Raw genomic sequence first — 26,784 nt, 5'->3', positions numbered from 1 at the left:
GAGATAGGTAGTTCTTATAGCATTGAGCGTTAAGAACGGAGAAATTTGACCGAGCTATTACATAGTGAGAAAGAGAAGAGGGAGAACCAACTTCTCGAAATTTTTTATAAAGTCTTGATTTTAAATTTTTTAGACTGGATAACTCCTGGTAAACCAAGGAGGTTTTCCAGATCTAACCGGACAAGAAAGTGGGACACAAGAATCAAAAAATGTGTCAAGTACATTGTAAAAAATGTGTGTGCCTTTCATAACGTCAGTGCACAAGTACAGAGCGGACCAATCAAAATCCCTAATAAGGTTATTAAGCTTCGTAAACTCGGCTTTACGAAAGCAGCGGACACGTTCGGATAGCCTACTCATTCGATCCAATACAGTAGGGCCAATATCGACTGACACTTCGAATGTAGGATGGTAGGAGTCTTCAGGTATACTGAGCGGAAGGGCTCGGGTTAACAACGCTATGGTCGGATCCGAGACAAAGCACAGATCAAGCAATCGACCCAAGGAATTTTTCACATGGTTGACTTGAGACAGGGATAGGTCTAGCAAGCCGTCGATAAAGTCATGTCGTGACATGGGCACAAGGTTATTAGACTCGTTTACCGAAGACCAAACAGCACCTGGCAAATTAAAATCACCAAGAACTATCATATGGTCTTTATCTGATAGCGAGGAAGAAACAGTTTTTAAAGCGGTCAGGTGATGCTCGTATATTAAGATATCCGAGGAAGGTGGAATATACGAGCAAGTAATGAAAATGGAAAAGCCTGGGAGAATCAGTTTTACGCACAGGAATTCCAGGTCTTGTTGAACCTGGACTATGAAATGTTCCGAAGTAAAGTTTGAGTCCACTGCAATGAGGACCCCACCTCCACGTCGAGACGAACGGTCATTTCTAAAAATTGTGTACCGACCTGCCAAAACTTCGGAACTAAGGATGTCTGGCTTTAACCAGGTCTCGGTGAACACAATAACGTGGGATGAGAATGCGAGAATCTCAAGAAAAAGAGTGCTGAGCTTACTACGCAAGCCTCTAGCATTCTGGTAGGTAACTAAAAGAGAAGAAGTTAGTTTTTTGGATGGGTGGAAGTAGAGGTGGAAGATGAGGATGGAGATGGAGCACTGGTCTGAATGCTAGGAAGAGTAATGGGGGGCCTATTCTTTTTCTTAGCATTAAACTCTTTGACCTCCAAATGCTCCGGGCAAAACTTGGCGGAACAAATGGTTTCAAATTGAGTTGGGGAGACGCTTATCTTGAAGGAAGATATCTCCCTGGCGTAAGAAAAGTTAAATTTTTCCACCTTTAAGCCGACGGCTTTTATTTTGCTTTGTATAAAAGCTGTCACATCATTTGATGAGAGGTCAGGGGCTAGCCGCGAGACAAAAACTTGTCGCTTTGGTGGGACTCCAGCCAGTGGTTTTGGCACCACAGGCCTAGTACCTGTGATGGCAGTATCCGGTGGTCCTGGACATCTATTAGCTGGTGGGAGCAAACTGAGGGGATAGTTAAGGGGTTGGGTGCGGACTCGACGGACACGGACTCTACAGACATTTCTAACTGCATACTCTCCGAAGTGACGCATTCGGCTCCCGAATCTGCATCACCAGCAGCGATCGTTGCCCTTGGAGTAGCAAACGTAATCAACTGCCGCACTAAGGGAGTGGTCGGAGTAAGTTTTTCGGATGCCGGCGGACATGAGGCAGTCGGCACTTGCAAGTCCCGCGAGTAGACTTCTTGCGCCTCGAAGACTCAGCCAGCAGCTGTAAACTGCTGAACTGAGTGTTCATGGCCAAGAGCCGATCGTACTGCTGTTTAAAGCCCACGATCAGCTCTTTGAAGCCACTCCGCGTCTGCCTCATGAACGAACGCATGTCGTTTTCCACAGCACGGCATTCCTCACAACTATAATGTAGGCCGTTGTTTCGGGAAATGGCGTCTCCTACGCGGCCCGAGATCCCTACACATTTTGCGTGCACTACGCTTTCGCAAAGCCAGCAGGGGATATTGGGCTGGTCATGGGTGATCTGCTTCTTGCAGGTTTTTTTGGCACAGACGACAGAAAATTCCATATTTATGTCTTTTATTTTTTTTTTACTTCGGGAAAAAAAAAGTTCAAAACAAATAGCAATCAGACCACTGTGCAGAGCAAATGCTTAGAGCAATGCTTAAAGCGAAATCGGAAAAAAGAGAGAGAGTGGTTGCAGCAACAGCTTATAAGTGAGAGCGTTACTGCACAAAAGGTTACAAGAGCGAGAGCGAAAGAACAGTTATTGAGAGTTAGGTGATAGAGAGAGTGATAGAAGGCAATAAATACGACAAAGAGCGGCTAAATGTAATGAGAGGGCGTACTTACGAAAAGCAACAACACAAACACACGACTAACCGACGCACAAAATTTATTAAATAAGTTGTGTTTTTACACAATTAACAGGCATGCACCGCGGTAAAAGAATGATTTTAATGTATGTTAGTAAGAGAGTTAAATTATAGATAAAAAACACCGGCTGTTTAAGTTAAACAAAAGGAAAATGCGGAGCGCAAAACAAAAACACGTCTGGTCACTACGAAAGAGAACGTCGTATTTTTCCTCAAACGGTGTTGTTTTCCGGCTCATATGTTGAACAGGGTGAAACATACTGTCTACAGGATCCTTTTGCAATAAGACAGCTCCAAGTCCATACTTGGATGCGTCAGTGTGGATTTCGGTTGCCAAATTTGGATCGTAAAGTTTCAATACTGGCTCGCTAATCAATGCCAACTTAAGCTTTTAGAAAGCCACTTGTTGTTTTTCTCCAAACTCGATCTTTGACTCATTTCTCAGTAAATCCGATAAAGGCCTGGCGACTGTAGCGTATCCGTTTATGAATTTTCTAAAATATGAAGTCAAACCTAAAAATCTTTGGATACCTTTCTTATCTCGTGATATAAGACATTCTTTCACAGACTGAATCTTCTCTGCTCCTGGTGTTATTGTTCCATCCTGAATAATGTATCCCAGAAAACTTACTTTCCTCTACAATATTTGGCATTTTCTCCAATTGATACGCAAACCATTTTCCGCAGCTACCTCTAATACCATTTTTAATTTCCGAAACCCTTCTTCATTATCTTGGCTTAGTATTATGACATCATCCATATAAACTACGACAACGTTGCTTGCTACAAGCTCCCTAAAAACTGACATAATAAACCAGGTAAAAATGGCAGGCGAATTCGATATGCCGAATGGAACATATAAGAATTCATACTGCCCACTTTGCGTAACAAATTAAGTCTATTTTCGAGACCCTGCTTCAACTGGAACATGAAAGAAGCCGTCTTTTAAATCCAATGTCGTGAATACCATGGAACCCTGAAGCTTGCCTAGCACACTCTCCATATGAGCCATTGGAAAATTGGCTCTTATTATCTTCTCATTCAGTTTTCGATAGTCGCAGCACAGGCGTTTCTTTCCATTTTTTCTTCGCTACCAAAACAACTGGAGATGCATACTCCGAGGTACTCGGCTGTATGATTTTCTCCACCAGCCACTCCTTAACTGGGAAACGACGTGGATGTTGGTATACTGGAACCTCATCTCTCATGATGATTTTCATCTCCACTGGCGTATTAGCGTTGCGAATGGGTGCGTAATCTTCTACTAACTTCTTCACCTCCGACTGCTCTAATTGGCCTAAATGAGACAAGTCTACCTTAGAGCACACATCCAACTGTTCGGAACACATGTTCTTGAACTCTGCCAGTAAATCGCTACATGAACTGTCGACTGTATCTAAAATCGTTCTGCCTAGAATTGCGTCAAAACCCATGTCCTCGTCAGGTACTACGTGGAATTCGACTTTAATTGGGATTCCGTCAATGTTCACTGGTATAGTAAAGATCCCAAAAGTCAGTACCAGGCTTTCTCCTATTCCTGTCAAACGTTTTCCTTTTCCTGTCAGCATCTCATTACCCAGTTTCAGGAAAACACGTCGACGCATTAGACAGAGATCAGCTCCAGTGTCTACTAGGCCTTTAAAAGTTACCACAGAATGCACAACATTCTTGAGTTCGAGACCGGACGCTGTAAACTCACTTTTCGACTTTGGTCCTGTCTTTCCCTCATGAACAGTGTTGGCACCTTTCTCATCCTTAACAACCAACTCTACCTTAAATTCTGATGCCCGATGTCCTGCCTGACCACAGCGAAAACAATTGAAATCCCTTTTCTTGCAATCTTTCTTCAAGTGAGAAGTATCACCACACTTGAAACATTTTCGTACTGATTCTCTTTTTGGTTCAAAACCTTTCTGGCTATCAGTATCACCAGCACGGGTTTCATACCTAATCGGTACCTTACTCGAAGTATGAACTTTTAAATACACTTCTATTTGCACCTTCAACTCTTTGATTGTTTTAGCCTGATACAACATAATTTTGTTTGTCTTTACATCTGGTATGCCCTTCACGAAATAATCTATCAAACTTTCTTCATCCAGTGACACTGGCTTTGCTATTTCCATCAAAGCGTATAGAAATTCGTATAAAGTTTCCCCCTTCTTTTGCATACTTTGTCCTAGCTTCCTATGTACTTCCGGAGAAGATATTTTAACTGTAAACTCCTGCCGCAATGACTGCTTTAGTGAACTCCAGTCCCTAATATTTTTCTGACTGCGTACAAATAATTTTTCAGCTCCATCAAGCAACTGTTTGGAATAGATAAACAACTGTAGTGAGCTCCACTGCACGGTTACCGAACATTCTTCTAACTCTTGTACCCACTGCTCTACATCTGGGCTATTTGTTCCTGAGAAAGTGGATACACTACCCTCTACATCTTTCAGAGTAAACAAAGATCGGGTCTGTGGCATGGCAATCCCTGGAAATTCGTTTGCGGTAACTACCGACTCATCTCCATCCAAACCACCATCATCATCCCGAATGCCGAAGTGAGCAAGAAGTCTATCCTGTAAATCGCGTTTTCTACCAGTCGTGGACAAATTGAGTTCCGATAACTTCAAGCGCAGATCTGCAACTCGTATTAACATGATCTCTTCTAGTTGCATTTTGAATATCGATTACGTTAAATATCAAGAATCAACGTTTAATGTAAGAAAGCTTATCGATAACTTATCGAATTAATCAAGGGTTAATCAGTTAATTATTACCAAAAGTTCTTAATTCATGCATTAACTTATCTACCGCACTTCAGAAGATCTGCTTCTCTCGCCACCTTGTTGTTGCTCGGCACTTGCTTGCCGACGCTCGCCAGAATACTGCTTCTCTCGTCTGATTTCGTTGCTCGGCACTTCCTTACCGACGTCGTCCAAAAAATACTGCTTGACTCGCCATCCTTTCGACTTCCAAGTTTTCCGTCCCTTTTGTACCAGATTCGCTTTACGTTTCTGATTTGCACCGCTCGCTTCTGCCTTTCGTTGCTTGCCAATGCTCGCCAACGCCTTCTTACAGACCAGCTTCCGCAAATTTCCAGTCTACGTAATTCCAGCGCAACCTTTTCCTGACGCTTGGACTGTCGACAACTATAGATCGTCAATCTACTCTTGTCTTTTCCAGCCTTTCCTGCTGCTTCGTGCTTCGTGTCGTCGAGTCGATTCCACGAAAACGTCTTTTTCCAGCCTGTTCTGCTGCTTGGTCATTTCGTGTCTCCTTGTTCACCCATACATACACATGCACTGTCGCCGCTTAGTCGGTTGCACACAAAACATTTGTAGATTTTATGCGCCGTAGACTTTTCGCGTTTTCGTGACCTTCTTACGCAGTATGTATGTGGCTTGATTTTTCTCGAACGTTCTGCCAACGCACAGCACTTTTACAATTTTAAGTTGCACCTCACGCTTGGGCCATAATCCGGTTGAGCCCCCAAATTGTAGGAAATTAAAGTATTCCAGTGTTTATTTAATGTATTTTAGGATAGGTTTTAAACGTGATACAGTTTGTGCCTAAATTAGTTCTCGTAAAAGTATTTCTTGTGGACCACTTTATTTTTACTTCTTTTCTTAACCACACGATACGAACGACTCCGCTCACAACGACGCTCGGGCTGGTTATCGATTCATGGCTATCGACCGGTGATCAGAGGGTTGCCGTATAACTTGCACCACCTCTATTGTGCCCCTTTTGTGATTGCCCGCCAGGTTCAAATCCCACAATCGGCCCTCCTGACGGAACATTCGCCTCGAATGGACCTGGCCATGGCTTCATGTACTCGGACACCGTCGACGTTCTAAAAGGACCCTCCGTATCTCCAACTCTCTCTACTTCATAGCACCCATGTTCCTTGGCAGCAACCACTTTATACGGTCCTAAGTATTTTCCTTTAAGCTTTGAGCCCACTCCATATTTGGTTCTCTTAATGGCAACTAAATCGTTCACTTTATACTCTTTTTCTTTCTTACGTTTCAAGTCAAAAGCTCTTTTATTTTCTCCTTGCAGTTTCTCAATGTTTTCTCGGGCTTCTTTACAGATCTGTTCACGCTCTTGATCTAATTCCTTTATGACAAATTCGTTGATTAACTCCCTTAGCTCATTGCTATCAGCTAAACGCATATGCACTCCTGTTAATAGCTTGAATGGAGTAATTTTGGTGCTTCTAGGCTCAGTACTATTAATGATCTGCTGGACTTTCCCTACGTACTTATACCAGGCAGCTGGACTGTCATAACTAAGCTTTGACAACATGGGTACAACCAGCTTATGCAGCCTCTCAACCTGTCCGTTCCCGCGTGGCACACCGGTTGCAATCAGTAGGTGTTGAATATTGTTCGATTCGCAGTACTCTCTAAATGCGTGTGACGTAAACGAAGTGCCCCTATCTGAAACAATACGGTGAGGATTTACAAAGTTTACCGCTTGTTTCTCCAAACTGTTCAAGACCTCATCTACCCCAGTGCTACGAGTTGGGTAGAGCCAAACATATTTAGAAAATCCGTCAACTAAAACTAATATGTGGTTATTACGCTTATTAGTAAGTTCCATGGGTCCGACATGATCGACATGGTAGGTTACAAATGGCATGTTCCCCTTGTCTATAGATATCAGAAACCCTTCCTTTTTCCCTGACTTTGCATTAACGATGATGCACCTAACACAACTATTAACGATTCGTTCGACCTTATCTTTCAACTTCGGAATAAAGTAGAACTTTTCTATTAAGTCTATCGTCTTCTTAGTTCAAAAGTTCCCTTGACTATGCGCATTCGAAATGATTTCGTTTTCCATTACTGATGGCACAACAACCAGTTCCCGATTTTGATCCTTCAAAAGAATATCGTTGTGAATATAAAAATCTTCATAGCCTTCATTCCCTACTAGGCTCCTAACTGCCCTTTATCCAATCGTCATTCAATTGAGCCACCTTTAAACGATGTGCTAATGCATCTGTAAAAAAGTTACAAGAGATTCGACTTAGCGCATCGGCATGCTTCATTTTCAACCCCGAACGGTGCTCTATCTTTTAATTGAAGTCTTGCAAATATAATGCCCAACAAGCTACTCTGAGTGGAACTTCCTTTTTATTCATGGTCATTATGAAAGCATTACAGTCCGTTACGATGGTAAAATTAAGACCTAACAGATAAACTCGCCACTTAACTAGAGCTCCTATGATCGCCAATACTTCTAGCTCAAACGGTGTTGTTTTCCGGCTCATATGTTGAACAGGGTGAAACATACTGTCTACAGGATCCTTTTGCATAAGACAGCTCCAAGTCCATACTTGGATGCGTCAGTGTGGATTTCGGTTGCCAAATTTGGATCGTAAAGTTTCAATACTGGCTCGCTAATCAATGCCAACTTAAGCTTTTAGAAAGCCACTTGTTGTTTTTCTCCAAACTCGTACTTTGACTCATTTCTCAGTAAATCCGATAAAGGCCTGGCGACTGTAGCGTATCCGTTTATGAATTTTCTAAAATATGAAGTCAAACCTAAAAATCGTTGGATACCTTTCTTATCTCGTGGTATGGGAAATTCTTTCACAGACTGAATCTTCTCTGCTCCTGGTGTTATTGTTCCATCCTGAATAATGTATCCCAGAAAACTTACTTTCCTCTACAATATTTGGCATTTTCCCCAATTGATACGCAAACCATTTTCCGCAGCTACCTCTAATACCATTTTTAATTTCCGAAACCCTTCTTCATTATCTTGGCTTAGTATTATGACATCATCCATATAAACTACGACAACGTTGCTTGCTACAAGCTCCCTTAAAACTGACATTATAAACCAGGTAAAAATGTCAGGCGAATTCGATATGCCGAATGGAACATATAAGAATTCATACTGCCTACTTTGCGTAACAAATTAAGTCTATTTTCGAGACCCTGCTTCAACTGGAACATGAAAGAAGCCGTCTTTTAAATCCAATGTCGTGAATACCATGGAACCCTGAAGCCTGCCTAGCACACTCTCCATATGAGCCATTGGAAAATTGGCTCTTATTATCTTCTCATTCAGTTTTCGATAGTCGCAGCACAGGCGTTTCTTTCCATTTTTTCTTCGCTACCAAAACAACTGGAGATGCATACTCCGAGGTACTCGGCTGTATGATTTTCTCCACTAGCCACTCCTTAACTGGGAAACGACGTGGATGTTGGTATACTGGAACCTCATCTCTCAAGATGATTTTCATCTCCACTGGCGTATTAGCGTTGCGAATGGGTGCGTAATCTTCTATTAACTTCTTCACCTCCGACTGCTCTAATTGGCCTAAATGAGACAAGTCTACCTTAGAGCACACATCCAACTGTTCGGAACACATGTTCTTGAACTCTGCCAGTAAATCGCTACATGAACTGTCGACTGTATCTAAAATCGTTCTGCCTAGAATTGCGTCAAAACCCATGTCCTCGTCAGGTACTACGTGGAATTCGACTTTAATTGGGATTCCGTCAATGTTCACTGGTATAGTAAAGATCCCAAAAGTCAGTACCAGGCTTTCTCCTATTCCTGTCAAACGTTTTCCTTTTCCTGTCAGCATCTCATTACCAAGTTTCAGGAAAACACGTCGACGCATTAGACAGAGATCAGCTCCAGTGTCTACTAGGCCTTTAAAAGTTACCACAGAATGCACAACATTCTTGAGTTCGAGACCGGACGCTGTAAACTCACTTTTCGACTTTGGTCCTGTCTTTCCCTCATGAACAGTGTTGGCACCTTTCTCATCCTTACATCTGGTATGCCCTTCACGAAACAATCTATCAAACTTTCTGCATCCAACGTATGCAACGTAAGTTGCACCACACGCTTGGGCCATATCCCGGTTGAGCCCCCAAATTGTAGGAAATTAAAGTATTCCAGTGTTTATTTAATGTATTTTAAGATAGGTTTTAAACGTGATACAGTTTGTGCTTAAATTAGTTCTCGTAAAAGTATTTCTTGTGGACCACTTTATTTTTACTTCTTTTCTTAACCACACGATACGAACGACTCCGCTCACAACGACGCTCGGCCAGGTTACACTACTCGACAAAATCGAACTTTTTTTTCCTCAAGGATCCAACCCGACTTTTTCTGATAGATATGGAGATTTTAAATTTTTTAAAGAATTATGGTTTTTTTTCTATGGCAGAACTTTTTTTTGAAGAATTTTTGAAGTCTGGTATTTTTTTTAAAGATTTTTTCAGAGGAAGCGCTTGTTTTTTTCACATAACTCTAGTATCTTACGTCTGGTTGTAAAGAACTTTGCTATTTTGAAAAGATTACAGCTTACCGTCTGGAAAATATAAAGCATTGAAATGCAAAAATGATGATTTTTGTGCGGTATTTTTTACGAAATTTTGACTTTAAAAACTCAGGAAAAGTCGAAAAAAAATTATATCCTGTGTCCTCTATTATTTTGTGTATAGGTGCATTAATTTGGCGTCGTTCCAGGTATCGGTCATTAAAATCTATGGAGAGACTTTGGAGCTAAAATTCGTTAACCAAACCTAAAATATGGAAAAAATGAACAAAAATTACCTTTTCGAAGGTTGCGGGCCCAACTGCCAATTCAAATCCCACATTTATGTTGTTGCTGCAAGGTTCATGGACAAAAAAATGATAATAGGGGAAGAGCTTTGTTTGCACGCAGAAATATCGTTTAATCGCAATGGAGTGAAAGTAAGTAAAATGCCAAATGAAAATAAAGAAGATCCTTATGACGAATCGTGCATAATGAGAATCGACGTAGCTGTAGACATTTCTCAGCTGAAAATAAGCAGCGCGGTAAACGAGTTTACACAAAGCAAAGTACGCGAAATTATATCGACGTATAAACCGGAAAAATAAAAAAAAACGAATATTGAAATGAAAATAATTCTAAAAGACGAAACGCCAATATTTTTGCGGCGCATCATGAAACACGCATCATAGAAGACCAGATCGACGAGTAACTGCAGAAAAAGGTAATTGAAGAGTCAGAGTTCACGAGTCCGGTTGTATTGGTGAAGAAGAGCGACGGCATGCCACGTCTATGCATTGACTTTAGACGTATCAATAAAGTCATCGTAAAAGATCATTTCCCGTTCCCGTTAATAGATGACCAGCTAGATCGTTTGCAAGACGCTGCAATATTCAGTACAATTGACTTGAAGAATGGGTTCTTCCATGTTCCTGTAGCCGAAGAGAGTAGGAAGTACACCTCATTTGTGACGCAAAGCGGCCAGTACCAGTTCCGCAAGGTGCCGTTTGGTATGTCGAATTCTCCCGGAGTATTCCAAAGGCACATTGGTGCAATTTTTCGACAGCTGACTAGAAAAGGAATTGCACTTCCATATGTTGACGACGTAATCATTCCAGCCAAAGACGAGCAAGAAGCATTGACAAATCTGAAAGAAGTTCTCAAAACATGTGAAGAGTATGGGCTTGAGCTGAATTTTAAAAAGTGTCATTTTTTACAAACACGAATCCAGTTTCTTGGCCATATCATCGAAAATAAAAAGCTGTATCCGACGCCGTTGAAGATTGAAGCCGTTTCTAAGTTCAAGACGCCGCAGACACTGAAACAGCTTCAGAGTTTTTTGGGTCTTACAGGCTATTTTAGAAAGTTTATCTACAATTACGCGGTTATAGCGAGACCGTTGACTGACCTTACAAAAAACAATGCAAAGTTTGTAATTGGCCCAGACGAAGAGAACGCTATTGGCGTGTTGAAGAAATGTTTGACATCAAACCCAGTACTAGCCATGTACAATCAGAAGTACGAGACAGAACTCCATACGGATGCATCCATAGACGGTTTTGGAGCCGTGTTGATGCAAAAATCACCAGACGATGACCAATTGCATCCAGTATACTACATGAGCAAGAGAACGACGGATGCGCAGCGCAAATACACTAGCTATGAGTTGGAAATACTTGCGGTCATTGAGGCATTGACGAAATTTCGGATGTATCTTTTGGGCATACCATTTAACGGACTGCAACGCGTTCACCAAAACACTAGAGAAACAGAATCTATGTACAAGGGTGGCCAGGTGGATAATGCTTTTGCAGGAGTACAACTATAAAGTTGAGCATCGTGCAGGATCCCGAATGCGTCACGTGGACGCACTCTCACGATATCCCGTTATGCACATAAGTGACCGAAGCATTTTAGCTGGCATAGAACAGGCGCAAAAACAAGACGAACATTTGAAGACGATCATGAAGCTCATCAGCGATTACAATCAACAATACGACGACTACTTCATAAAGTCCGGAATTCTTTACAAATTAGTCAAAGATGCTGAATTGATGGTGGTTCCAAGGATATGCAGATGATATGCTATCATCTGCAAGGCTCACGATAGAGGCCACTTTGCTATCAAGAAGACGAAGGAGCTAATCTGCAAGGAGTACTACATACCAAATTTAGACGACAAAATCAAGAAGTACATCGACTGCATATATACCTTGCATATTAATCAATCGCAAGCGAGGTAAACAAATAGGTCTTTAGCACCCCCTGCAAAAAGATGACGTGCCGCTGCAGACGTGCCACATTGACTTTTTGGATCCACTAGAATCAACCAGCAAGAGCTTAAAATATATACTAGCTGTTATCGACGCTTTCACGAAGTTTTGCTGGTTATACCCTACAAAGTCAACTACATCTAACGAGGTCATATTAAAGCTACGCAGCCAAAGCGTGACGTCAACCCTGCTTGTATCATTTCAGATAGAGGCTCAGCATTTACCGCCCAAGACTTCCTGCAGTATTGCGAAGACGAAAACATCAAACTGGTAAAGACGACTACAGGACTTCCACGGGTAAACGGACAGGTGGAAAGGCTCAACATCATCTCCGTGCTTGCCAAGCTCAGTATAGACGACCCTTCGAAATGGTTTAAGCACGTAGATCGAGTCCAGCGAGCAATAAACTCAACATACACCAGAAGCATCGATACCACACCTTTCGAACTTTTGATGGGTGTCAAGATGCGCACCAAAGATGACCAGCAGCTTCAGAGTTTGATCCAGAAAGAGTCCATCATTGCATTTGAAGACGACCCTAATGAGCTACGGGCAAAAGCAAAGACTCAAATTCTGAATCTGCAAGACGAGAACAAGATGACATATAACCTGCGACGTAAAGCAGCCAGGCAGTATGACGTTTGCGACCTAGTTGCCATAAAGAGGACTCAGTTTGGTAGCGGACTCAAACTAAAATCGAAGTTTTTGGGTCCGTACCAGATCATCAAGGTGAAACCTAACAATGCTTACGACGTCAAAAAAGTTGGCAATTCCGATGGGCCTAAGCACTCTTCTTCGTGTGCGGAGTATCTAAAGCCATGGTCCACGAGCAACGACGACGAAAGCGACGATGCATTGGAGGCGAGTGCATAGTCAGGACGGCCGGATGTGGGTTGTGTTTTGCAAATCCCTAGACAAAACGAGCGTGAGCGAATTCGCTCCCAAGCGAATTCCCAAAGCACAACAGCAATCACGACCGATGGCGAATTAAGACATCTGCACAAAGCAGATCGAGAAGAGAGAGGCCGAGGGAGTTTCGATCCAGCTGCCGACGTGAGAGGGTTGTGGAAAGAGACCAGACGACGAACGACGCTTAAATTATATTTCTTGTACTAAATACTATATTTCATCATTTATTAAACTTAATATTAAACCAAAACCCCCACATATATACTGACTGAGTACAGGTGTAAAAGTGTAAAAGTCCCCGTTTTAATAAAGTCCCTACGGTTATGGGAAATTTGCGACTCACAGCAAATAAGCTTTATTCGCCTCATTCGACGGGCAATCTTGACAAACCCATAAAGGCCCAAATGAGGAGTCTTTACGCAGAAGTGACCTTCTTTTCCTCTCAATTTCAAGAGTCTTCGAATGAACGGAAATCAAGGCAACATAAAACTGTGGCTGACTAAGAGGCGGCATATACTATTCAATTAATGGCAGTAAATGGGGTGTCTGTGTCTCTAATTGGCACCAAAGAATGCAAGAAATTAAATTAAATCAATAAAATTGAGTAATTTATTTTATTATTATGTAATTACACCATGACCACTACGACATTATTTTACGCCATTCATTAGATCTTTCAATGCATATAAAATCCAAAAATGTGGTCTATGTTTCTGCAGCAATTCACAGCTTGTGGCCGCGTCATGTGTCATAGCGGTATTGATTACCAACACTAGCACCAGCCCCAGCACCAGCACCAGCTCCTCCACCACCCTCGCCAACGCCATTGCCAGCGCCACCACCAACCCAGTCCCAGTCCCAATCCCAATCCCAGTCAAACAATGCATACAAGAAAGGATTCGCCAAAAGAATCCATCCTACTCCTTGGCCAGCATGGAGCGCGTTTTCTCGCTTCTCGTTTGCCTTTCGCTTGTTAAAGGAGCTTAACAATGCCCCGCCCCGGGGCAAGTCAAAGGCATAAAGCTGGCTGCGAGTGAAACGAATATGGAAAAACGGTTCTTTGAACCGGTTCAAGTGCCGGTTCGTTAAAGAAATTGGGTCTAGCCTAGAAATTCTGATAAATATTTGAAAATATATTGTTTTCAAACATTGTACTCCCGGCCCATGGAAAATGTCTCTTGGCAGTTCCTGAGCAGCTGGTGCCATATGACACATACTACATGATACGCACTTCTCTTATACTTCTCATATTTTTATCTAATCACCAGTTTCTATTTATAATACCAATTGTATACGCTCAATATATGCAGCGACTTCGGGCTGATAGCTATGTTTCGATTATCAATTTTCCAAACAATTCTAAAGCCACTTTAACGATGGCCGATGGTTGTAGCTTTGCGGATAAAGAAGCTCTCCGTATCCCCAAAGAATACTTTTTTAATTTATATTCTTGTGCAAGCCATTTCTGATAGAGTAGAAAACTCCTGTCCAGATCTGACAAATTATCTTTGACGCTTCAGTCACTTCCTCATGGATAATTGTAAATTGAGAAGCCTTTCCTATGCGGGCATCTCATCTCAATGAGTGGGGGGCTGGTGGGTTGGGTGTGCGTTTCTCTCTTCCCAGTTTTCTGTTTGTGTGTGCTTCCTGTCTATGTATGTGTGCTAATTTCTGTTAACGAGGCTAATAGTTCAGGGTAGGGCGTTGATTGGGGCAGCTGGCACATGACAAAACGAAGTGGGGAAATGAAACCGTTGTATACTGATGTGTGTGTATGTGTAAACTATGCACTGGCAGGCGGCGCTGGCAGAGCCTAGCCATGTGAGATTGTCCACCCAAAGCCCACTTATCCTCTTTTACCTCTTACCCTCTCTGGGAGGGGATATGGGAGCATCCCTCAACCAATGCAATCTTCTCAAAGTAGACAAAATATTTGCTGAAATTTTAAGCATTGAAACGTTGAAAGGTTCGACACTTTTGCCTAAAACACATACTGTGGCGAACAATATGGAAAGAGTGCAAGGAGGGCGAGTGCCAATGAGAGAAAAAGAGCCCAACAAAGGGGCGAAGCTTAGAAGCCATGAAGAAGATGAAGATGAATGGACGTTAAGCGCGGCGTTGAGGAATTAGGAACCGAGGATAAAGAGCCAAGGCGGACGACAAAAGATGATGACAATGATGATGATATAGAAGACGGCTAAGATGGCAATGGCAATGGCTCTGAGGATGCTGATGATGGCCCCCAAAAGCCAAGGCCAAATAGTGCTGATAGAAACACAGAGGCACAGCGACAGAGAGGAGAGACGGAAACGGAGACGGAGACAGAGAGCAACTGTCGGATATGCAAATGAGCTAATAAAAGTAATTTCAAATGAAATGAAATGAAATTGAACAGGCAAATATTGTAGTCCTATGGTGACAAAATATTCACTGATGCGCGGATACTGATTCGGATTCTGATTCAGATTCTATATTTGTGTTTATTAATTTCTTGTGATTTCATGTCGTTCGAAAATTGTCAAATGAAATTAACCTTAAATTTTGAATGATGACAGGAACTGTGGGGAGGGGCAGCTTGTTGTTGATGCTAATGTTTGTGCCGCTTCATGGACACACTTTGCCATTTTACCACGCCTCCTTGTCTCTCTCTCTCTCTCTGTCACTCCTGCTTTCGCTGGATCATTCGCTCATGGCGTTTGACATAAAAAGCATAATTGATTACACACACAGACACATTATAGGACATACTCAGACAGGATACGATACGACAACCGCAGGACGCGCCCCACCGCATCTAGCCACAAACCAAACGCCCCTCCTCCATGCAACCGACTGTTGGGCCATGCACAGGCCCCACCACGCACCGATCGGCTCGCTCTTCACTTTGCCTGTATTAGAGGCAGCTTATGACTTTATTCAATTACTTCAGAATTCCTGGGAGGGTACATTTCTTTCCTTTAATTAAATTTAGATTTAAATAAAAATTAATTCAGGATTCGTTGTGAGAATACAATTCATTCCTTTTGGGATTCGATTTATACCTTTTTTGAGTTTCTGGACAGGTAAATATCTTAACGTTTATTAAATCGGAAAAGCCTTAAGACTTTGTTTTATACATTTTTGGAGTTCTTAAAGACAAAATTAACTTCTTAACTTCTTCTTTCTTTGCATTTAATTTATATTTAACTTAAATTTTCTTCACGATTCGTGGTTTACATATTCAGAATTCCTCTAGAGGGAAATATCTATCCTTTTCCAAAATTTAAATTTAGCTTGTGTAGTTTTATACATTTTCAGAAATCCTGCAGAGGCTACGCTAAATGTACATTTAAATTATATTTCCTTCAGGGAATATTCCAGAAACGATGTAGGAAATTGTTCTACTTCTGACTAGAGAAAGACAGTATCATCATTTCTGTATCGAAAACATTTTCGTACACAAAAATTATTGTCTTTGAGTTGAGAACAAAACCTAATAAACGCGAACATTTATGTAACTAAAAATTTGGAGACTTTTCGTGTTCATCCGAAAAAAACAAATAAAACAAATTCTGCATCCGTTGGTCGTTCTGGTGGCAGCTGAACAATGACAACAATGATTTCATCATCATGGCTGGCAGTGGGCACCGTCGCTTCCAATGGCTGCTAGTCCATGTTCTCCAGCGGCATTTCTGACTCTCCCTCGGGGAGAGCTCCTTCGGCCTGATTTTCTGGCCCATTTACATCAAATTGTTCTTGTACAGGTTCATCCAGATTTATTTCTGGCTCTTCGTTGGTCTCCTCGTTGATCTCCTCTACTACAAAAGGCTCCATTGACACATTGACAGTTCATCCGTAGACATACGATTTTTCTCGCCCTCACTCGCCCTTGCCCTCGATTTTCTCTTTTTGAGTTTTTCCTCTTCCTTTGGTTCACCATTCTTGGTGGCTGGATCTAGGGCTGTGGCGGCGACTGAGACTGAGTCTGCGTCTGCTTTTGTTGACTGCTCCTTCGATTCTTGCTGAAGTTTTGCCTGCTTGGCTGGTGGCGACTGCTCCTGACCAGCGGGATCCGACTGGCCGAATAGTTGTTATGGTTGTTAGTGCCGAACTCGCAGCCGTGGCATTTCCACTGGCTCTCGCCAAGACTAGAGGCGGCCAATGGCGGATCATGGCAATCGCGGTGGTAGGAATATACGCACTCAGAGCAGATGGCCAGATCTTCACCCTTAGTACCGCAAACGCGGCAGTAGCGGCAAGCCGGGAACTTGTATTTCTTGCGTGCAACGGCCAGGACATCACATTTCAGCGGAAGGCAGTTAAAATGCCCTGGAAATGCATAAACAAATACATAGATGTAGGAAAGTGTGCAGGCGAGCATTGAGTTGGATGGCGGGGGCACTTACATTTTTGCTGGCAACTCTTACATGCGAGAAAATTACTCTTGTGACCAGAGCCACGCTTCACTTCCATTTTTCTGCACTTTTGGCACACATCGAACTGACGAAGCGGCTGGCCTGGCTGACCGAATTCCACATCTTGGGCATCACTAGTGGCGACTACTTCTGGCTTGGGCACAGCCTCCGCCACAGGCGGTGTAACTGCCACTGGCACTGCGACTGGGGCTGGGGCTGGAGCCGGCAAGTGCGACGCTTGCACAGTGGCATTCGCTGGCGTGGACTTGGGACTACACAACTACAGTTGTGCTAGCCAGTTATGACTACAGTTGCAGCAGCATCGTTGCTGTTGCTGCCAGTGCTTGAATTCAAGGAAAGGAATTCATAGCTGGTAGGGAATAGGGAACGGTTGGCTAATACTCCGATAATCCTTGAGATAATGGTGCATACTCGTAGCCGAAAAGCTTACTTAAGCGTGGCCCCACGATATATCGGACTAGGCCGAGCCTGCCTGCTATACCTGTCGACTGAAGACTGAGCTGCACTCAATACAAGAAAAGACATTGAACTCTGATCAGCCAATGGTGGCTGATTTAATCTAAGCAAAAACCAAAAATAATTGAAAATTCAGCAAAAATGTTTCTTGTTCGAATGGGTGGGCGTGGCATCACTACTGGCGCCCTGCTTTTCCTGCTGCTTGATAAACGCCATATATTGATCGGCATTCCGCTTGAGTCCGCTGGGCACACTCTGTTGGGTGGTGGAAATGTCCACAGTTGGGGTGCGGGCGCAGAGGCTCTGCAGCGTGAGGGAATCGTCGAGTTGCAGCTTGACATCGAAGAGCTTTGCCTTGTCCACATCTGCAGTTCTCTGGCTCTCATTTCGCCTGCCTGCGTCTCTGCGTGCAGTTGGGTCAACCGATCCACCTCCGTTTGGGCAGCTACCAAGAGGCCTTTGTGCCGATCCAGCTCCAGGCGCAGCGCATACTGTTTGGCTATAAACGGATGAATATTCTGCTGTAGCTGCAAATAGCTTTTGGACAAATATTTTGTTTCACTGCGCCCCATTTCTTTTCCATTTTCACAATGCGCAGCTGCAGTCGTGTTTTCTCCTCATACAATGTGGCCACGGTATTTAGTGTCTCGTGCTCCTGCTCAATCAGCAGGTGCATCTCCTTGTCCCGCCCTTCCAGTTGCTTTTTCAGCGTGACAGTATCATCTCGACAAAAAAAACCCACGCGAGACTTATTATTCTTGAGTAAAATATCTTTGAACGAACTCATCTCAGCCACGATGTCATTCAAGTGCCTATTCAGCTGGGCATTGGTGTTCTCCAAGGTCGACTGCCTGGCCTCCAGCTGCGTGATGTACTGCTGCTGGCTCACGTTCTCTGGCTCCAGCTGCTGGCATCGAATCTGGGCCAGTTCGAGCGAATGTATCTTGAGCTCCTTCTCCAACACCATGGCCTCAAAGTCCGACTCCAGGGCGTTGTATCGCTTTTTGATTTTATCGAGGTCGATCTTAAGCTGGGTATTGCACTGCTCCGCCCACCTCTTCTCCTCGCGCAGTTTATCGAGTTGGCTCTCCAGACTCCGGCGTATCACCTGCGTGTCCGCCAGTAGATCCTCCTTGGACCCTTCATCCAGAAACTCCCTGCCTTCTGGCTTAGCCTCGGGTGCCGGACTCTTGCCCGGTTGTCCGCTCGTGTCGCTCATTTGCTACGAAAGTGTTGAAATTATTTAATACGAATTTAATCTTATTTTAAATTTATTTCGTACCAATTCAATTTTGTACTTGTAGGCTTCCATTTTGTACTTGTAGACTTCAATTTTGTAGACTCTAGGTTGTGGATTCGGTCAACGAATCTGACTAACTGAATATTCCCAGTCGAATTTGTTGCTCAAGGCTACTGGCCAGCCTGCTGGGTTTCCTCTGCTAAACGTACAAAAAGTGTAGCCAAGTAAGCGTGTGATTTGGATCTTTTTTTTTTATTTTTTTATTTTTTTTGGGTTCATTGTAAGCAATTATCACAGACAAATACTTAACGTACTGTTTCTGTTATTAGCAACTTTTGTTAAGGGTCAAGGAAATTTATATTTACAATTTACTATTTTAAGTTAAATGCGGGACCAACGGACGAAAACGGACGAAAACGGACATTGTGCAACAATAATTTATAAGTTCCTGGTGGCCAACTCGGACGGATGGATGCGGTTTAACCTTCGCCTGGTTCTGCTCCCTACCAATCTTCTAGCGAGGACGTTCGGGTGGCTCCTTAGTTTGGTCAAGTATCTTGTGGCTTGTTCGTTAATAATGGCACCGACTGAGGGGACTTCAAGGTCTTTGGCGATGTCTCTATTACGGACATACCATTCAGCACCACAGATATTTCGGGGGGTCTTGTTCTGAAACACCCTGATCTTGTCCAGGTTCGTTTTCGCTGCGATACCATAGACCTGGATGCCATACCTCCATGCAGGTGCCAGGATCACGTTATATATGCGGATTAGATTTGAATAAAAGAAAATGAATTCCAGTGTCTGAATCTCCGACGCTCACAGCGCCTGCTATCTCTTTCGCTCTTCCCTGATCAGTGTGCGTGCGCCACCTGGCGGAGTGAGCGAGATATAACGGCCGCATGCTGATTCTACTTTGTCCCTGTCCCAACACAATCCACAGTGTGCTCTGCCCGCATATGTAAATTGATTCTCTGTTGCAAGCAGCTAGACAGACACTTCGATTCGAGGTTTTCGTCGTTCTGAGGACTCTGATTGAATGAAACTGACTGAAGAGGAAGGACCAACCTCAGTCACAAGAGCAGCCTCAGCCTCCTAGACATATTTATTGCAGTATCCATTTCCGAAGCAGCTGGCAATGATTTTCCTTTCATTTGAGAGACATTTAATTTCTGTCGAGCATCTTGGCAATGACTCCGAGCCCGTGTCTGTGCCCGTGCCAGAGCCCTTGCACTTTTGCCCGCCCTTAATGGTCTGAGCCTGAGCTTGGGCTGTGGCTGTGGCTACAATCCTTGAGATATTGGTGCATACTTGTAGCCGATAAGCTCACTTAAGCGTGGCCCCACGATATATCGGACTGGGCCTAGTAGCCGGCCTGCTATACCTCTCGACTGAAGACTAAGCTGCACTCAATACAAGAAAAGACATTGATCTCTGATCAGCCAATGGTTGGCTGATTTAATCTAAGCCAAAATCAAAAATAATTGCAAATTCAGCAAAAATGTTTCTTGTTGGAATGGGTGGGCATGGCATCACTACTGGCGCCCTGCTTTTCATGCAGCTTGATAAACGCCATATATTGATCGGCATTCCGCTTGAGTCCGCTGGGCACACTCTGTTGGGTGGTGGAAATGTCCACAGTTGGGGTGCGGGCGCAGAGGCTCTGCAGCGTGAGGGAATCGTCGAGTTGCAGCTTGACATCGAAGAGCTTTGCCTTGTCCACATCTGCAGTTCTCTGGCTCTCATTTCGCCTGCCTGCGTCTCTGCGTGCAGTTGGGTCAACCGATCCACCTCCGTTTGGGCAGCTACCAAGAGGCCTTTGTGCCGATCCAGCTCCAGGCGCAGCGCATACTGTTTGGCTATAAACGGATTAATTTTCTGCTGTAGCTGCGAATAGGTTTTGGCCAAATTTTGTTTCACTGCGCCCAATTCCTTTTCCATTTTCACAATGCGCAGCTGCAGTCGTGTTTTCTCCTCATACAATGTGGCCACGGTATTTAGTGTCTCGTGCTCCTGCTCAATCAGCAGGTGCATCTCCTTGTCCCGCCCTTCCAGTTGCTTTTTCAGCGTGACAGTATTATCTCGACAAAAAAAACCCACGCGAGACTTATTATTCTTGAGTAAAATATCTTTGAACGAACTCATCTCAGCCACGATGTCATTCAAGTGCCTATTCAGCTGGGCATTGGTGTTCTCCAAGGTCGCCTGCCTGGCCTCCAGCTGCGTGATGTACTGCTGCTGGCTCACGTTCTCTGGCTCCAGCTGCTGGCATCGAATCTGGGCCAGTTCGAGCGAATGTATCTTGAGCTCCTTCTCCAACACCATGGCCTCAAAGTCCGACTCCAGGGCGTTGTATCGCTTTTTGATTTTATCGAGGTCGATCTTAAGCTGGGTATTGCACTGCTCCGCCCACCTCTTCTCCTCGCGCAGTTTATCGAGTTGGCTCTCCAGACTCCGGCGTATCACCTGCGTGTCCGCCAGTAGATCCTCCTTGGACCCTTCATCCAGAAACTCCCTGCCTTCTGGCTTAGCCTCGGGTGCCGGACTCTTGCCCGGTTGTCCGCTCGTGTCGCTCATTTGCTACGAAAGTGTTGAAATTATTTAATACGAATTTAATCTTATTTTAAATTTATTTCGTACCAATTCAATTTTGTACTTGTAGGCTTCCATTTTGTACTTGTAGACTTCAATTTTGTACTTGTAGACTTCAATTTTGTAGACTCTAGGTTGTGGATTCGGTCAACGAATCTGACTAACTGAATATTCCCAGTCGAATTTGTTGCTCAAGGCTACTGGCCAGCCTGCTGGGTTTCCTCTGCTAAACGTACAAAAAGTGTAGCCAAGTAAGCGTGTGATTTGGATCTTTTTTTTTATTTTTTTATTTTTTTTGGGTTCATTGTAAGCAATTATCACAGACAAATACTTAACGTACTGTTTCTGTTATTAGCAACTTTTGTTAAGGGTCAAGGAAATTTATATTTACAATTTACTATTTTAAGTTAAATGCGGGACCAACGGACGCAAACGGACGAAAAAGGACGAAAACGGACGAAAACGGACATTGTGCAACAATAATTTATAAGTTCCTGGTGGCCAACTCGGACGGATGGATGCGGTTTAACCTTCGCCTGGTTCTGCTCCCAACCAATCTTCTAGCGAGGACGTTCGGGTGGCTCCTTAGTTTGGTCAAGTATCTTGTGGCTTGTTCGTTAATAATGGCACCGACTGAGGGGACTTCAAGGTCTTTGGCGATGTCTCTATTACGGACATACCATTCAGCACCACAGATATTTCGGGGGGTCTTGTTCTGAAACACCCTGATCTTGTCCAGGTTCGTTTTCGCTGCGATACCATAGACCTGGATGCCATACCTCCATGCAGGTGCCAGGATTACGTTATATATGCGGATTAGATTTGAATAAAAGAAAATGAATTCCAGTGTCTGAATCTCCGACGCTCACAGCGCCTGCTATCTCTTTCGCTCTTCCCTGATCAGTGTGCGTTCGCCACCTGGCGGAGTGAGCGAGATATAACGGCCGCATGCTGATTCTACTTTGTCCCTGTCCCAACACAATCCACAGTGTGCTCTAGCCGCATATGTAAATTGATTCTCTGTTGCAAGCAGCTAGACAGACACTTCGATTCGAGGTTTTCGTCGTTCTGAGGACTCTGATTGAATGAAACTGACTGAAGAGGAAGGACCAACCTCAGTCACAAGAGCAGCCTCAGCCTCCTAGACATATTTATTGCAGTATCCATTTCCGAAGCAGCTGGCAATGATTTTCCTTTCATTTGAGCGACATTTAATTTCTGTCGAGCATCTTGGCAATGACTCCGAGCCCGTGTCTGTGCCCGTGCCAGAGCCCTTGCACTTCTGCCCGCCCTTAATGGTCTGAGCCTGAGCTTGGGCTGTGGCTGTGGCTACAATCCTTGAGATATTGGTGCATACTTGTAGCCGATAAGCTTACTTAAGCGTGGCCCCACGATATATCGGACTGGGCCTAGTAGCCGGCCTGCTATACCTCTCGACTGAAGACTAAGCTGCACTCAATACAAGAAAAGACATTGATCTCTGATCAGCCAATGGTTGGCTGATTTAATCTAAGCCAAAATCAAAAATAATTGCAAATTCAGCAAAAATGTTTCTTGTTGGAATGGGTGGGCATGGCATCACTACTGGCGCCCTGCTTTTCATGCAGCTTGATAAACGCCATATATTGATCGGCATTCCGCTTGAGTCCGCTGGGCACACTCTGTTGGGTGGTGGAAATGTCCACAGTTGTGGTGCGGGCGCAGAGGCTCTGCAGCGTGAGGGAATCGTCGAGTTGCAGCTTGACATCGAAGAGCTTTGCCTTGTCCACATCTGCAGTTCTCTGGCTCTCATTTCGCCTGCCTGCGTCTCTGCGTGCAGTTGGGTCAACCGATCCACCTCCGTTTGGGCAGCTACCAAGAGGCCTTTGTGCCGATCCAGCTCCAGGCGCAGCGCATACTGTTTGGCTATAAACGGATTAATTTTCTGCTGTAGCTGCGAATAGGTTTTGGCCAAATTTTGTTTCACTGCGCCCAATTCCTTTTCCATTTTCACAATGCGCAGCTGCAGTCGTGTTTTCTCCTCATACAATGTGGCCACGGTATTTAGTGTCTCGTGCTCCTGCCACTAACCATACAGTATATAGATGTGCCAGTTCATACAACGAAAGGGGCGCAGCTGAGTTTGCAGCGTACGTTCCCAGATCTTTGGCTTTGGGAATGGCCGCGTTGGGCTCATGACGTCACACGAGCCGACTGGCAGCAAGCATGCATGTGTTGTGTACGTGACACTCCAAAATATATGATTGTATGCATAGAATAATTTTTAGCTGCCGAAACCGACTTTGTTCGAGATTTCAGTTTACGTAAACGTGTGTGTGCCATGTATTCACACATACTGTGCTTGTGTGTGGGCTCTACAATTTTTGGCCGCTTGAATTGGTTTTTCATTTTGTTTTGAGGGCTGATGTGATGTAGCGACCTATTCAGGGCCGCATCAACCCTCAACCGGGCCCTGGGCAACCATCAATCTGGGGCCCTCCTTTATTTTGTATTTTTCTCAGTGGCTATTATATTTTTTATTCATTATTTGGAGTTCTGTTTTTTTAACAAAATTTTTCTGTTATCCCTAGGGGGCCCTAGGCAACTGCTAATCCGGCCCTGGACCTATTCCAGTCGTAAGACTTCATATTTTCTTGGTGTATTGTCGCTTTCTGTTGACGAAGCCGAAAGCAGAGGCAAAGGCTAGCCTAAAAGAGAACCGCGCGCCCGTCGCAACATCAGCTTTTCAAAACAAAACGAAAAAATATTTTATGAACCGCTTCGTCAATGCCTCAACCCGCGTCGAGTCGAGCTACAGAACACACCAAGAAAATATGTGTGAATACATGGCACACACACGTTTACGTAAACTGAAATCTCGAACAAAGTCGGTTTCGGCAGCTAAAAATTATTCTATGCATACAATCATATATTTTGGAGTGTACACGTACACAACACATGCATGCTTGCTGCCAGTCGGCTCGTGTGACGTCATGAGCCCAACGCGGCCATTCCCAAAGCCAAAGATCTGGGAACGTACGCTGCAAACTCAGCTGCGCCCCTTTCGTTGTATGAACTGGCACATCTATATACTGTATGGTTAGTGGTATGGCTCTAACGATATAGATATAGATCGATCTATTGCAGCCAACTATGGAAATAATATGTGTATATATGTAGATGTCGGAATAAAAACACTTAATAATTGTTGAGTGGGTTTTTAATATGTTAGCACTTGGATGTATGTATGTATGTGTATGTATTTATGGATGTATATATATATTTGTATCAGAGAACGGCAATGAGTATGGTCGAGCCTGTTCGATACCCCTTAAAAAAATTATTTTCAACTCAACTCAAACGCTCAGCAGAAATATGTTCGTTCGGGTTTACTCAGTCGAAGCCAAGTTTTCGGGTTCGGGCAGGTTCGAACACACAATGAAGTTTCGGGTATTTTCCGTTCACCGGTTCAATGCGTTTTCGTTCAAAGGCTTGATTAAACCTTCGGGTATGGGACGCATGTATGATTGTTACCGAAGTGGACGAAGTCCCGAAAAGAAATAACATATTTGACCTTGGGTTTCTTGCACATGAATTTACTGGGAGTGAAGCCAAAAAACTCGAGTTGATTAAAAATCAAAATAAATTTTAAATGGGAATGAAGTTAGAAAATAAACATTTTATTTCAATTATGTTATAAAAATATACAAATCAAAACTAAAAAACAAAATTATAGAAAATAACAGAAATTAACATATACAAAATTTTATGAGATCAAAATATCTAGATATATATAGAAATTTAAATTATATATGTACATTTAGGAATTAAAATTTTTAAGAAAGGAATTTAAGAAAAGTAAGCTGTCAACCGAACCTGGATCTAGTCTATTACGTTTTTCTGTTATAATATTGCCCGCCAAAGAAAACGAGCGCTCAGCCGCTGCACTGCTAGCTGGCATTGAGTGAATTTCAAAAGCTAGTTTTGATAAATAGGGGTATTTCTTTTGATTGTTTTGCCACCACTCCATCAAATTAAAATTTGCATTCATATTCACTTTTTCCTTGCAATATCTTTCTATTTCTTCTTCCGGCATTTCTATGATTTTTGAAACAGGTTGATTTATTAAATTTTCAAAAAAGAAAGCGTCAGTTTCTTTATCAGATGATACTTGGCCGCTTAAATCAAAATTACTTTGATTAAAAAGGTCACTACTCGAATCAAAAGAAACCTGCGATGCCGCAAATGAAGGTGAGCTTGAAGAGTCCCGTTCTTTAATATTTGCTAAATTACCATTATCAAGAATATGAGAAATGCAAAAGTTTTTAATTTCCTCAATTTCATTTGGCTGCATACTTAACGCTGGTGGGTATAAAAAAAATGCAGCTTTATGCCACAAACTTAAATTAGCTATCCATATATCCTCAATGTTTTGAATAATAGTTTCCTTTAAAATGGATATTGCAGATATATCTTCAGTGTTTGTCATACAAAGGCTTTTAATTTTTAGAATAGATGGCAAAACATAGCAAAGCGATGGAGAACTACAAAGTTGCAATTTCTTAAAAATAATTTCAAAATTCTCGCACAAATCTACAAGGGCTTTGACAGTGGTTATATTTATATGTAGCAATCGTTGGCTTTGCTCATTATTTTTCAAAATATTATTTATTTCTCCCCAATTATCAATTATGGACTTTAACATTCTATATTGCGAGTTCCAGCGTGTTGGACATTCGCTTTTTAGAGAAGTTTGTAGGAGATGCTGCAAATTAGCCTTTTTAAAATATTTGACAATTTTTTTTGACGACTCTAAAACATCTGTAAGCTCTGGGGTGGTAGCAAACGATTTCTCCAAAACGTTCGAAAATAAATGGCTACTACAGTTAAGGCGTGTGTTCCCTTCTAATGCCTTAATCATATTAGTTCCCCGTCAGTAATAAATTTAATTTTTTCAATAGAATGCACTCCAAACTCATTAAAAACACTTTTCAGCTTTTCAGAAATGTTTTTACCGGTGGACCTTGTAAAATCCATTGATTTCATTCCCAAAACCATGTCAACAAATTTTGTGTCTTTTTGGTAGTGGAATGTAACTCCTAAGAAGTTGCGCTTCACGTAGTTGTCCGTCCACATGTCGATTGTAGCTGATGCTCCACCGCTGCTAACAATGCCACTTATTTCGTCTTTAAGCTCCTGTTTTTTTTCATTTGCGTACTTTTTTACTTTTCGGGAAATTGTTGTTGGATCCGGCAACAAAT

At 43.0% G+C, this 26,784-nt stretch overlaps 2 protein-coding genes across 3 annotated transcripts; both read right to left on the bottom strand.

Annotated features, from left to right (window-relative positions):
* Window positions 1-16,494: 16,494 nt before the first annotated feature.
* LOC111081913 lies at window positions 16,495-19,101 on the bottom strand. Its single transcript, XM_041595417.1, has 5 exons — window positions 18,995-19,101; window positions 18,275-18,934; window positions 18,076-18,203; window positions 17,227-17,507; window positions 16,495-17,149 (listed from the first exon to the last, which is right to left on the bottom strand). Exons 1-5 carry the CDS (start codon window positions 19,022-19,024, stop codon window positions 16,776-16,778), a joined length of 1,473 nt encoding a protein of 490 aa, XP_041451351.1. The 5' UTR covers window positions 19,025-19,101; the 3' UTR covers window positions 16,495-16,775.
* Window positions 19,102-19,779: 678 nt separating this feature from the next.
* LOC111075688 lies at window positions 19,780-23,220 on the bottom strand. Of its 2 annotated transcripts, none has more exons than XM_022369135.2 (2): window positions 21,593-23,220; window positions 19,780-21,532 (listed from the first exon to the last, which is right to left on the bottom strand). In XM_022369135.2, exons 1-2 carry the CDS (start codon window positions 21,620-21,622, stop codon window positions 20,411-20,413), a joined length of 1,152 nt encoding a protein of 383 aa, XP_022224827.2. In that variant the 5' UTR covers window positions 21,623-23,220; the 3' UTR covers window positions 19,780-20,410. The 2 variants fall into 2 exon arrangements, with proteins under 2 accessions (XP_022224827.2, XP_022224828.2); XM_022369136.2 differs by having other exon boundaries at window positions 21,651-23,220.
* Between the last annotated feature and the right edge of the window lie 3,564 nt (window positions 23,221-26,784).

Source organism: Drosophila obscura, unplaced genomic scaffold (genome assembly GCF_018151105.1).
Source record: "Drosophila obscura isolate BZ-5 IFL unplaced genomic scaffold, ASM1815110v1 contig_66, whole genome shotgun sequence".
NCBI lineage: Eukaryota > Metazoa > Arthropoda > Insecta > Diptera > Drosophilidae > Drosophila > Drosophila obscura.
The sequence above is the reverse complement of the archived record's forward strand: the minus strand, read 5'-3'. Positions and strand labels throughout refer to the sequence as shown.

Excerpts from the sequence above, each read along its gene's own strand:
- LOC111081913 (XM_041595417.1), bottom strand. The coding sequence starts at position 19,024 with ATGGAAGCCTACAAGTACAAAATTGAATTG. Across the intron at positions 17,508-18,075 it reads AGAGCCAGAGAACTGCAGAT|TCCCAAGTCCACGCCAGCGA; the intron begins GTGGACAAGGCA and ends GTAGTTGTGTAG. Across the intron at positions 17,150-17,226 it reads TAAGAGTTGCCAGCAAAAAT|GGCATTTTAACTGCCTTCCG; the intron begins GTAAGTGCCCCC and ends ATGCATTTCCAG.
- LOC111075688 (XM_022369135.2), bottom strand. The coding sequence starts at position 21,622 with ATGGAAGCCTACAAGTACAAAATTGAATTG. Across the intron at positions 21,533-21,592 it reads ACAAGTACAAAATTGAATTG|CAAATGAGCGACACGAGCGG; the intron begins GTACGAAATAAA and ends ACACTTTCGTAG.